We start from the raw sequence: 13178 nt of genomic DNA, 5'->3' as shown, positions 1-13178 counted from the left end.
TTGTCAAAGGCCTTTTCTGCATCTATTGAGATAATCATGTGGTTTTTGTCTTTGGTTCTGCTTATATGATGGATTACGTTTATTGATTTGCATATGTTGAACCAGCCTTGCATCCCAGGGATGAAGCCAACTTGATCGTGGTGGATAAGCTTTTTGATGTGCTGCTGGATTTGGTTTGCCAGTATTTTATTGAGGATTTTTGCATCGATATTCATCAGGGATATTGGCCTAAAATTCTCTTTTTTTGTTGTGTCTCTGCCAGGCTTTGGTATCGGGATGATGTTGGCTTCATAAAATGAATTAGGGAGGATTCCCTCTTTTTCTATTGATTGGAATAGTTTCAGAAGGAATGGAACCAGCTCCTCTTTGTACCTCTGGTAGAATTCAGCTGTGAATCCGTCTGGTCCTGGACTTTTTTTGGTTGGTAGGCTATTCATTATTGCCTCAGTTTCAGAACCTGTTATTGGTCTATTCAGGGATTCAGCTTCTTCCTGGTTGAGTCTTGGGAGGGTGAACGTGTCCTAATCTTCCCTCACCTTTCTGATTGTGGGTCATCAGACTCCCATTTCGGAAGGGGTGCTGCCCCAGACCCTGGGGGAAGGAATGCTCCACAGAGACCAAGAAGAATCTGAACAGATGGGTCTTGCTGGGTTTCCTCACTCAGTCTATGAGCTTAGATCATACCCTTTTTGTTCATTCACATTCTACACAGTTGTCAATTATGCCTATCCAATGAAGTCTCCATAAAAGGCCAAGAGAACAGGGTTTGGGGCGTCCAGATAACTGAACATGTGGAGGTTCCTGGAGGGTGGAGCTCCCAGGGAGGGCATGAAAGGTTCATGCCCCTCCCCCCATATGTCACCCCATGCATCTCTTCATCTGTATCCTTTGTAATATCCTTTATAATAAGCCAGTAAACATAAGTGTTTCCCTGAGTTCTGTGAGCTAGGCTGTAGCAAATTAATTGAACCCAAGGAAGGGGTCATGGACACCCCAATTTATAGCTGTTTGGTCAGAAGCACAGGTAAAACAACGTTGGGCATGCAATTGGTATGGGAAGTAGGGGGTAGTCTCGGGGCCTGAGCCTTCAACTTGGATCTGACACTATCTCTAGGTAGATAGTGCCGGGATTCAATGGGAGGTCCCGTGGCTGGTGTCCGCTGAAGAACTGATGGCTTGCTGGTGGGGAAAAGTTTCCACATATTTCTACTGACAACCACTATTAACATTTTGGTCTATGTCCTCCTCTATTTTTTTTCCCCTTGGCATACACACAAGTACATTCTACATATTGTTTTTCAGTCTACATTTTAATTTAGTAATACAATGTAGAAAAGAAGAGATTAGAAAAATATTCTTAATTTTTCTGTAGAAGATGTTTTATTTAGTGGGAGTATGTTCTTTCTCTTATTTTGCAGTTATAATCCAAATGCACTTAAGGCCTCCAGCCTTGTGAGGTCTACCTTTCCTTTAATAACCAAATAAAGTTGCTTAAGCCACCATCCCATGGAATATTCTCTGAAAAGAAAGCATAACCTTTGCTAGTATTGATAAGGATTCTTAGGGTGGGGTGGAACATGGGATTTATATACTTCTGTCACATCTAGGTATAGTTTCATTTACCTTTATTATGGGTGAATTTGAGCATCTTTTATATATTTAAAAGCCATTTGTTTATCCTTTGATTTAGTTCTTTATATTTGTCCCCTTGAAATTTATAAAACCTTTTCTGCCATGATTTCTTTTAGTACTTTCATGTTTTCATTGCTTGCATTTAGATCCACACAGAATGAATTTGAAGCAAGGTGTGAAGTATGCATCCACAGATGGTTGTCCACTTAAGCCAATACCATCAGATTTGAAAAGCCATTCTGAGCATATATCTGTACTCAATTTCTATATCTATCTCAGTCTGAAGGGTATTTATTTTATTTTGAGAAATGAGGTCTCATTCTGTTACCCAGGTTCTAGTGCAGTGGAGTGATCATGGCTCACTATAACCTTGAACTCCTGAGCTCAAATGATCCTCCCACCTCAGCCTCCCAAGTAGCTGGCTCTATAGGCATGTGCCATCATGCCCGGCTTGCCTTCCTTCCTTCTTTTCTTCTCTTCTCTTCTCTTTTCTTTTCTTTTCTTTTCTTTTCTTTTCTTTCTTTTTGAGAGACAGGGTCTCACTATGTTGCCTGGGCTGGTCTCAGGCAATCTCACTGCCTTGGCCTCTCAAAGTGCTGGGATTATGGGTATGAGCCACTGTGCCCAGCATGAGGGTATTTTAAATAAATTAAAGTCAATTACTTTTAAAAGAAATGTTCTCCTGAGACCTTTTTATTAAAAATAATAAAAATCACTTGATCATTTTCATAAATTCAGGTTTTTTTAAATCATTGTCTAAATGGAATAGTGTAGAGTCTAGAGAAATCAAATTTCAGTCAATCCCTTCAGTTTTCTCTTTCACTCTGTTTAATGAGAATGAGAAAAATAAGGCATTTTCTCTTTTTCGTTTCCTTTTTTGTTTTCCTCTTCCTCCCTCTTCTAACAGTGAAAAGGCAGCAGAAACAAGGAAGAAGATAAACTCGAGGCTTTGATAAAGCACACTGCAAGTTAGCACACTTCTGAGCAAAAAAATGGCACATTCCATAGCTCTGAATCATCTTGACTATCCATTTTGTTTTTATTCTCTTGGTTTTGGACAGGTCCAAACTAAAACATTTTTAGTTTGTTGTCCCATCCAGTTTCCCGATGGGTTACCTTAGACGTGAACCATAATAACGAGGAGAAGTGGCATGCTGGGCCCAGGGCCCAGCTGAGGAATGTGAGGCCAACTAATAACTTAGCTCCTTCTAAACTAATATCCATTCAGAGAAGTTTTCAAGTCTCACTGAATGTGGATGGAGCTGGTGCCAGGGAGGACTATTTGTCCTGCCCGGGGCACTGTCTTCCTAAACCTATCTTGGCGAAACTGGTTTTAGCTGACTGTTCTAGTAGCCACCTAGCAGGGCCGGGGGGAGCAAAGTCCAGCTTCAGCACTTGGCCTCTGTCCATACGGAGGGGAAGGGCTCCTGGTTACTGCTGGGCAGGGTGGCAGTTCTGGATTCCCACTAGGCCTCGTTACTGTTACTTATGGCCTCCACTGACACCATAGGGAGTGGTCTCATTGTCACTGGGCAGTGGTGAAAGTCCTGACTCTCCACTTGGCCTCCTCTGACACCACCCCAGCAGGGAGGTGGAGGGACTGCCTTGTTACAGCTATGAGTGGGTGGAAGTTCAGGTTCCCGTGTGGTCTCTGTTGACACCATGGGGGCGGGAGCCTTTTGTCAGATGGGGATGGAAGAACCAGCTCCCTGTGGCTTTTGCTGATACCACACCAGTGGAGGTGAGGCCCCTTGTGATAGCCTGGATTCCCACACCCTTGGCTGGTGTGGGTGGGCGTGGACCACAGTTTTTTTCTGTGCTGGAGTAAGTGGTTACTTAGAGTTTCCTGTCGTTAGGCTGTCCCTGTCCTAGTCCTTTGGCTAGAGAAACAGGCTTTTGTTGGGGATTTTTTATTTGCTCCTGTTGGCATTTCTGGGTTGCTGGCTCCTTTAGTCCAAGTCTGGGGTCCAGGAAACTCATCACCAGGTTGTTTCTTGGATTGCAAAGTCGCTGGCCAGTCTGCCCTCTTACTACCTTTCAGCATCTTCTCATGCATGTTTATACATAATGTCCAGGGTTTTAGTTGTTCTCAGTGGGAGTATTTGGGAAAAGTATATCTACTCCATCTTCCTGGAAGCAGCACCAGGATGTCACTTAAAAATACTATTAATAGTTGGCTTCATGTTTTTGGCATTGTACAGAGATCCGTTACTGCTGGTATGCTGAATCCCCCACTAGAACGGTCTGCACATGGTAGGAGCTGAATAATATTCACTAACTGAGTGAATCCCCGTTTCACAGATGAGAAAACTTGGGGAATCAAGTAATTTTCCCTAAATCACCAGCCAGCAATAGGAAGAACTGGGGTTTGAATGTGGGCAGTCTGATTCCAAAGCTCAAGCTCTCAGAAGCATCACTGGGGCAGTCATGAAATTCAAGGCCCCTTTGTTCTCTTAGGACAATGAAGGAGTGAGAGGGCGCTTCCACTTGAGACAGCAACAACACGACACTTTTCTACTGAATTAAGAATGAATGTCCTTGCTTCTGCCAGAAAATGCCCAACGCTGTCATCTCTCCTTCCATTCATTGCCAAACTTTCTGCCTGGTGTCCCAATTACTCCACAATTTCCGTGCAAATGGGGTTCCACTCCAATTTCTTTTCTGCAGCTGCCTTTTTTTTTCAGCCCCAAAGACCAAACTCAATAGTGTCTTTCCTAATTCTCATCCTTTTAGGTTTTTCTGCAGTATTTCCTGATATTGTCTACCACTTCCCAATCTCCCTGCTCTTGACTCTGCTTTCTTGGTTTGCCCTCCATCCCTCTGATTGCTTTCCGTCGTCTTTCTCCAGCCATCTTCAAGCTGGTGGAATTCCTCAAGAGTCCTCCTTTCTCTTCACTGTGCACAGTCTTATTCTCAGTTCATCTAAAGTGTTCATCTAAGCTCACTTAGATGACTCAACACTCACTTATTCACTCACTGTTCATTTGTTGAGCACCAGGCACTGTTCTGGATCCATGAACAAGGTAAACAAGGTGGCTGTTCTCATGGAGCTTATATCTAACGGGAGACACAAAGGTAAACAAACAACAACAGTTACGGAGCACATAGCATATCAACAATATGAATCACACTTGTAAACTTTTGTATGCATAATCCCAATTATCTCTTGGATTTAAAAAGTACAGAGGGTAAGAGTTGCATTATCTACATAAGACTACTGCTACCACCTCATATTCACTCGTATGATGGTTTGTTTTAAAGCTCTGCTTTCACATAGTTGGTCTCTAAAAATTCTATTGAATTAAAAATATAAAATATTGGCTTGGCATGGCAGCTCACGCCTGTAATCCCAGCACTCTGGGAGGCCAAGGTGGGAGGATTACCTGAGGTCAGGAGTTCGAGACCAGCCTGGTCAACATGGTAAAACCCCATCTCTACTAAAAATACAAAAATTAGCTGGGCATGGTGGCGGGCGCCTGTAACTACTCAGGAGGCTGAGTCATGAGAATTGCTACTCAGGAGGCTGAGTCATGAGAATTGCTGGAACCTGGGAGGTGGAGGTTGAAGTGAGCCAAGACCATGCCATTGCACTCCAGCCTGGGTGACAAGAGACTCCGTGTCAAAAAAAAAAAAAAAATATATATATATATATAAATACTATTTTTTTCCAAAGATCTTAATTCACAAATGTCTCAAAGCAGTTTAAAAATGTTCTTGATGTTATATAATTAGTTAGAAACCTGTCCAACCACATACCAGATGCATGGGCTGGGGCCAGGACAAGTTACTTGGCCAATCTGGACTTCCATTATTCATGACTGCAGGAGCTCCCTCACTCACGAACTGTGTACCTAGACGGAGACACAGCTCAAGGCAGGCATTTTTATTACCTTTGTGTCCCAAGGAGAGGGCCTCCTTTATTCAGAGGCATAGCATATGGGACCAGAATGTGGTTCTGCAACTGGGCAACTTGGGTTTATATGCTGGCTCCTCTACTGCCTCCTGATTGACCACTAGCAAGTTATTATAGTTACCTCTCCATGCCTAAATGTTCTCATCCATAAAATGGCCTAGGGATAGTGCCTACTTCCTGGAATTATCATGAAGATTAAGTTAGTTAATAATCGTAAAGTGCTGAAAATAGTGGCTGGCACTTACTAAGTGTACATATGTGTTTGCCATTTTCATCTATTTACATACATACTGTGTCACTTTCAGAGAAAAATAGGTCACTAGATTTTATCTGTTGGAATCTTGCTATCATTAAGCTTTGAAATTTGATATTTTCCATCTTGGGTGCTTTAAGATTTCAGGTTATCAAACAAATTTAAGAAAGCAAACACATTTTTACTTCTTCTAACTTCAGAGAATGAGCTTCTAAAAATGAATGTTTTCTTTCCACTTTGGATTATGAAATTAAAAAGATTTACATAAACAAAGCAAAACAGAAATCACATAAAAATCAATGAATTCAGGAGCTATATTTGAAATAAACAGGCTAGATGGCAGATAATTAATATATACTAAAACCATTAATGTCACACATAAGGATTATAATATATCCACAACTTCAAGCTGGGCAGAGAATTTCTGGTATCACAGTTCACTTCTATGGGTCTTTGCTGTGCCATTCAACTGAAATTAAAAACAGAAAAACTCTCTATTGATTTTAAAGCTTATCTCCCATGATTTTTTCCTATTCCCCTCCCCTCCCCCAATCATCTGCCCTTTATTACTTGCCTTGGTCAGAGGGAGATTATAACTTTGGAAAAACACAAAAAGTAAAATGCAATTTCTATACCAAGGAAATAATAATGGTGATAACCCAGATCACACAGAAATTAAATCTACCCTCCTTAAACAGTAAAACCAGCTAGCTTTGCATGTGTTCATACCATATGGCTATATTAAAGCATAAGGCAGACTCTACCAGCACTGCACTCTCATTAGCCAGCCAGCTTTGCAGACTCACCACCCCCACAGGCTGTCCTGGAGGTTCCTGTGCCTGCAGTGGGAGCTAAGAGGTCAGCTGTTTCCCTAGAGCCCACCCCAGTAACCTTTGCAGCTTCCCTGAGGGCTTCAGGGACTTGCACCCTGTTTAGTGAGCACAGAGAAAATGGCTCATATCCTGGAAATACCCAGCCTGGCTCCATTTGGCTGTCAGTAGTTCCTGGCAAAATTCCTCATTAGGTAAGAATTTGGATGGTGGTGGAGATGTGTCCCTCCTACTTTACCCAAGAGGTGGTGGCAGTGTGGCCTGTGGGAATCTTGAGGGCAGCGGGCGAAAGTCATTCCAGTCCCAGGGCTCAGCTCCAGCAGTGCCCAGGGGCATCTCAGAAGCAGCTACATCATCATCTGTACCACCCCACACCCTGTGCTTGTTTAGGGCTGAGATCCTGTTGGGAGGCATTTGGGGAGGAGGTGAGCTGCGCTGGCAGAAGGTTCCAGGTCCATCACTGGGGATTTTCCTGCCACTCACATCCCCTTCTTTCAAGTTTTCTTTAACTCTGCACAGATTGGAGTAACAGAGGATGCTGGTTTCCACCTCATCATTTTTTACCTTCTCACTCCCAGAAATTAATCTTTGCACAAACCTCAGGACCAGCACAATGCCTGTCTCAATAAAATGTTAGTTTCCTTTCCTCCTGTATCTCCTGCCTTTCCCTTCCTGGCCACCTACTAAGACACGGGGCCTTTATGTTGGGGTGCCCTACTTCACAGCACCCCCAGACCTGCCCAGGGCTGCTCCCCATGCCAGAACCCTCCCTGTCCCCATAAGAACTTGACTATCCTTTGTTTCATTCCCTAAAAGTCTTACTTTTCAAGGCTGAGGCTGCAGCATCCTTTATGCTGGTATACATTTTGGTGTTTACAAGTGTCATTGGGCATCTACTGGTACTCATCTTAGTTACCTTCGTAACAGAGCCCTGAGATATCTATCCGAAGCAGTGAGTGACATTGAGGTTTGTGGCTGCCTGGGTAGGTAGAGAAGAGAAAGAGAGCAGATTTGACCACGTTTCTCAGCTCACAAGTTCCTATGATGGTTTGGAAGCCCTGACCAGCATTTTCTTCTGAAGCAACACCCTCATGGTATGTTCAGCCTTTTTCTAGATCTCTCCAAGACAGAGAAATACTTGCTGCTCCTGCAACTTGTTGCTCCTGCATTGAGGTCGGGCATTACTGGCGTACTAGTGGCTAAGTTGCCCTGATCCATCCACTTGAGACCAGGTATGTGTGTGGTGGTGCAAGTCACTGCCTTTTCAGGCTGGTGCTGCTGGATGAGAAAGTCCGAAAGTTCTGTCGTTTAAGGACCAGCACAAGAGTGAGGACACACACCTTCACCGGCAGCAAGAAAGTGGTACACAGCGGGAAGGGCAGTGGGCACCTGGGAGAAGAGCAAGGCCCGAGGAGTGAGGGGAAGCAGGCCAACCTTGAGGACCTCGTCAGCACCTGAACGCCAAGACTGGGGAGATCCTGGACGTTGGCCTGCTTTTCCTCCTTTTCTTACAACTCCTGGAGGAGCGTGAGCCCTCTGCAGGGAGCTGGCCAGGCTGGCAGGCGAGTGGGCGAGGGTGTCATTGCTATCATAAGTGGCTGTAGGGACCGAAGCTAGGGAGAGATGCGCTGAGAGCTAGGAGGGCCCCCACCGGGCGGAGGGACGCCGCATCGCGGATCGCGGATCCATGCAGGGGCTGTGCGAGTCGGGTGCTCAGTCCCAACGGCGCTTTAGGCGGGTCCCCTAGGCTCTCGCCCTTGAGCGCGCAGCCAGCACAGTGTTGCTGCGCTTCACGAGGCCAAAGCGTGTCTCCCCGTTTTTTCCTCGGGGGATGCCAAAAGTCACTGGAAAAGACAGGAAGCTGTCGCCCCGTCGCATTCTCAGCAAGATGAGGCCCAGTAGGCAGCGCCACCTTTCCCGCGCGCCCGCGCGCCGCTGCACCAGCCGGGGAGGGACTGGAGGTGAAGTCGCAGGTGCGCTCCCAAGGGAATATCCGGGCTCGCAGCCCACGCGGCACCGCCGCCGCCTCGCCCGGCTGCTCCTCCTCCCCCATTTCCAGGTGTCTCCTTTTCCGCATGCCCCTTAAACGTCCCACTGCCGCAGGGGTCCGACAGACCCTTTTCCGTTTACATTTCCTGCGAACCCCATCCACTGCAGTGGCTCATTCTAACACCTTCACTGGGTGTCTTTTTGCAAAACATTTAAAATAAAATGGATCTGAATCTGATCCCGGCTTCCAGCCTACAGGACATGTAGAGGACAGAGGCACAAGTGAAAGTCCACCCACGGAAGGCAATCAGCAAAGCCAGGGTGTGGGGAGCTCTCTCCAGAGGGTAGGAAAACCAGAGTGTGATGAAGGGCAGAAACCCAAAGAGTAAAAGAGACTTAAAAACCTGCCAACCAGTCCCAACCTGTTGTCCTAGTTTGAATCCTGATTAAAATCAACTTTTAATGGAAACTTAAAACTTTAGTGGAAATTTGAACCTGACTTGATATTTGATGTAAGAAATCATAGTTTTTTTTTTAAGGCATGATAATGGCATTGTGCTTATTTTTAAAGGATAGAGTCCTTATTTTTAGAAATTGAGACTGAAATATTTATGTCTGGAATTAGCTTCAAAATAACGCAGGGAGAAGTGGGTAAGGGTTGGGATGGAACAAGGTTGGCTATGATTTGGTCATTGTTGAGACTGGGTAATGAAAACATGGGAGCTCATTCTAGAATTCTTTCTACTCTTGTATATTTTAAAAATTCTCTATATTAAGGTTTTAAAAAGAAGGAGAAAAGAAGAAAAATGGATCTATTCCGGCTGATTAGTCTCAACATTCTCAGGGCCACATACAAGTAGGGCCCTGAAAATATGTTAATTATGTGACTTAAGATCACCTGGGAGTCCTTTTTGTTACTGACTTGTGTGACTTGTGTGGTTCATGTGTTCTCATGCTTAATTGGATTGGTCTTTAATCTGGGGCCAGGGAAGTGTTTGACCTGTGGCTGAGATTTCCACCTCTCTGCACTTTCCTTCTGGAACACTTACCAAAAGTGGCCCTGGGTTTCTAACCACCTGAAGATGACTTTCCATCTCCTCCAATGTCCTATGTCTAAAACTGTACAGCCTTATGCACTACCTCCTAACTTCCCCATTTCTATGAATAGCAGAGCATTTCCTCTGCCTCTGTCACGGACTAGAAGACATCTAGCCATCTTTGACTTCCCCCTCCTCTTTTCTCTGCCTCTCCACTTAGTCACCAAGTTCTATGGATTCCTTGTTCGCTGTTTCTCGGACTCATCTCTTCCTCTCCACGCTCACTGCTATTGTCTAATCCCAGTTGTGGATTTTCTCCATTACATTTACTTCCTCGCTGGTTTCCTGTCCCTAGAGTCCTCCTTCCAGCGATCCCACCTGCCGCTGCCCATGGGAGAGCCTTTAGATCAAGGGCCTCATGTTATGATTAGGCTTTGCAAACTTCAAATTCCTTCTCTTACAACCTCAAAAATTTCATTCAAAGAAAGCAGAAATGATTATCAGGCATCCAGCAACCCCACCCCTCAAATAGAGTCTAAAGTGAAAAACATTATTTCTCAACTGTTAAGCAAACACATCCCACACTGACTGTTGGTAGGTCAACAACAGCCCAGACTTGGACAGTTGACAAGCAGAATCCAGGGTCACAAGGATCCTATTCATGTGGGTCAACAGACAAATGAAAGAGCTCAAATGACAGAACAGTCCAGAGATTCCTGCTGATTTTTCTAGCGTGCTCTAAAATGGAGTGATACACCAGGTTTCTAAACCATGGACATGTGACAAATGACTTTCAGATATGTGAATTCATTCATTCAGATGAAGTTTACAAAGGTGTACAATATTAAGTCATTTTTAGTTATACACTTAAAATCATCTTTATTAAGAAAAAAATACATTAAATAAAATTAGGACCATCCAGGAAAATTCAGTCTGTTAGGTCACCAGGGCGAAATACGCAGTCTCAAAATGCTTGGAATGAAAATTTCTTTGATACCCCCAAACAGACATTTATTATTTTGTCAGCCTAGATTAGCACTCCCTTTTTGGAGCTGGGATTTTATCCCTCCCCAGGCCAACTATAAGCATCTCTCAGGACAGGGGTGGGTAAATGACCCAAGCAATGTTTCCCTAGAATTTTCTAGTTGGCTTGGTGAATAAGGGTCCTCCTTCCTCTCTGGAGGAAATTAGAGATGCAGACACTCAGGGCATGTGTCTTGCACAGCCAGCCAGCTTGGGAAAATGAAGCCAACTGGGAGAGAGATTTGAAGAACTGGAGTCTCTGATTCTAGCCATGCCCACTTCTCCAGGTACTTGAGCTTGGAAACCTTCTTGCTTAACTAGCTCTAGGCCAATCTTGCTTCACTCCAACACTCACACACTTCTCCTTGCGCTATTTTGAATTACCAGAGGAAAATCTTTGACAAACACAGGTCGATGTTAGTGTGAGCCAGACTGGGTAACTACATAAAATCAAAATCAGGAAAGGAGAGGACTCCGGGGCTTTGAAATCTCTAAACAAGAGTGGTGACTCACCTCTCCTAGAAGTTGCCCTGGTTATATCATAAAAGGGTTCAATTTTTACATGAGGTCTCAATGGTCTTTTTACTTAATGTTACATCATTAGAAAAATCAACCTTTGACTAGAAAGAGGTAGTTCCCTCCTTCCTCACACAATTCACAATTTTCTGGAATTATTAATAAAAATTGCTTATCTCTAAGCAGAAGCTCTCCAGTGCCAGATTTTTCACTAAAATTCACATATAATTTCCCTCAAGTTCCTCCTCTGCTCCTGACCTCTCAGAGCAGCCGTGGTACTCACAGGGTAAATTCCAAACACCTCACCCAGGCACTCAGGGCTTTAAGAATTGGGCCTGACCTTAGCCATCAATATCATTTCCCACTCCAGAATGAACACTTTGCCCTGGTCATGCTGGTCTCTGTATTTCCTTTACACGAGTCCTGCTCACTCCTTTTCCACATCTTGGTGTAAGCTGCCCTGAACCCTCCCTCCTGCCTGTGTTCTTTCTCTTCGTCTTTCTTTTTCTTCCTTTTAAAAAATTGAGTGCTCACTGTGTGCCAGATACAGCCCTGAATGCTGAATACAAAATGACTCATAGGCTGGGCACGGTGGCTCACGCCTGTAATCCCAGCACTTTGGGAGGCTGAGGCAGGCGGATCACCTGAGGTCTGGAGTTTGAGACCAGCCTGACCAACATGGTGAAACCCCATCTCTACTAAAAATACAAAATTAGCCAGGTGTGGTGGCCCACGCCTCTAATCCCAACTACTCGGGAGGCTGAGGCAGGAGAATCACTTGAACCCGGGAGGCAGAGGTTGCAGTGAGCCAAGATCATGCACTCCAGCCTGGGTAACAAGAGTGAAACTCCTTCTCAAAAAAAAAAAAAAAAAAAAGATTCATAGCAACTGGTTTTTGCCTTTGTTGAAGTCTGAACCCTCAGTACCTCACAGTGTGACTGTATTTGGAGACAGAGCCTTTAAAGAAGTGATTGAGGTGAAATCATATGGGTGGGCCCCAATCTGCTATGAATAATGTCTTAAGAAGAGGAGATGAAGCCACAGACGTGCACACATGTGAAGACACCGGGCAAAGATGGCCGTCTACAAGACAAGGAGGGAGGCCTTCGAAAAAATCAACCCTGTGGACACCTTGATCTTGGACTTCTACCTTCCACAACTGTGAGGAATAAATTTCTGTTTAGACCACCCAGCCTGTGGTATTTTGTTATGGCAGCCTTAGTAAATGAATACAAGGGGCTTACAGTCTGGGGAGGGAGACAAATAAGAAAAGAAGCAAGAACAGCACAGCCTTGTGAGCACAGTCATTCCCCCTTCTCCGTGGGGAATACGTTCCAAGACTCCCAATGGATGTCTGAAACCTTGGATAGTTCCAAACGCTATATATGCTATGTTTTTCTCTATCCGGTAACTGAGATGACTACTAAGTGAATAAGGGATGGGAACATCTACAACGTGGAGATACTGGATGAAAGGACAATTCATGTCCCAGGTAGGATGGAGCAGAATGGCAGGAGATTTCAGAACTCAGAACAGCACTCAATTTAAAACTCACAAAGTCTTTATGTCTGTAATTTTCCATTTAGTACTTTCAGATGCAGTTGACCATGGGTAACTAACACTGCAGAAAGCAAACCCTTGGACCAGAGGGGGCTACTCTACCATGACAGGAGAAGCACAGAACTCTCAATTGTGGGAGATGAGGAGGAGTGTTAGGACATTTCCCAGGGGGATGTTATTCTGGGTTGTAAAGGTCATGAGAAGTGCCTGTCCCTCCAAAGGTGCAAGGGTGACCAGAAGCAAGCCCTTAGACAGGGGTGGGTTTGCTGTGGATCTCACCATCCTGCTTCTACCTGAGCCAAAGGCAAGCCAGTTTCAGGTGCATGGCCGGCCCCCCGAGATGGAGCTCATGGAGAGGGACGAACCAAGCCAATCATATCTGCCTTGGCAGATGGAGCTAGCAGTGGGGGAAGAAGCTGAGAGCC

At 44.7% G+C, this 13178-nt stretch overlaps 1 protein-coding gene across 1 annotated transcript in view; it reads left to right on the top strand.

Moving 5' to 3' along the window:
• Positions 1–10900, top strand: part of NDUFAF6 (NADH dehydrogenase (ubiquinone) complex I, assembly factor 6) — a 185908-nt gene extending 175008 nt beyond the window's left edge. Inside the window, exon 11 of the mRNA XM_011937011.1 lies at positions 10838–10900. Coding sequence (XP_011792401.1) covers positions 10838–10900 — 63 coding nt within the window. The remainder of the gene's footprint in view (positions 1–10837) is intronic.
• Positions 10901–13178: the final 2278 nt, after the last annotated feature.

The sequence above is a fragment of the Colobus angolensis genome, unplaced genomic scaffold (assembly GCF_000951035.1).
Source record: "Colobus angolensis palliatus isolate OR3802 unplaced genomic scaffold, Cang.pa_1.0 Scaffold16, whole genome shotgun sequence".
In the NCBI taxonomy this organism is placed as follows: domain Eukaryota; kingdom Metazoa; phylum Chordata; class Mammalia; order Primates; family Cercopithecidae; genus Colobus; species Colobus angolensis.
Note: the sequence above shows the minus strand (reverse complement) of the source record. Positions and strands in the feature narration are given on the sequence as shown.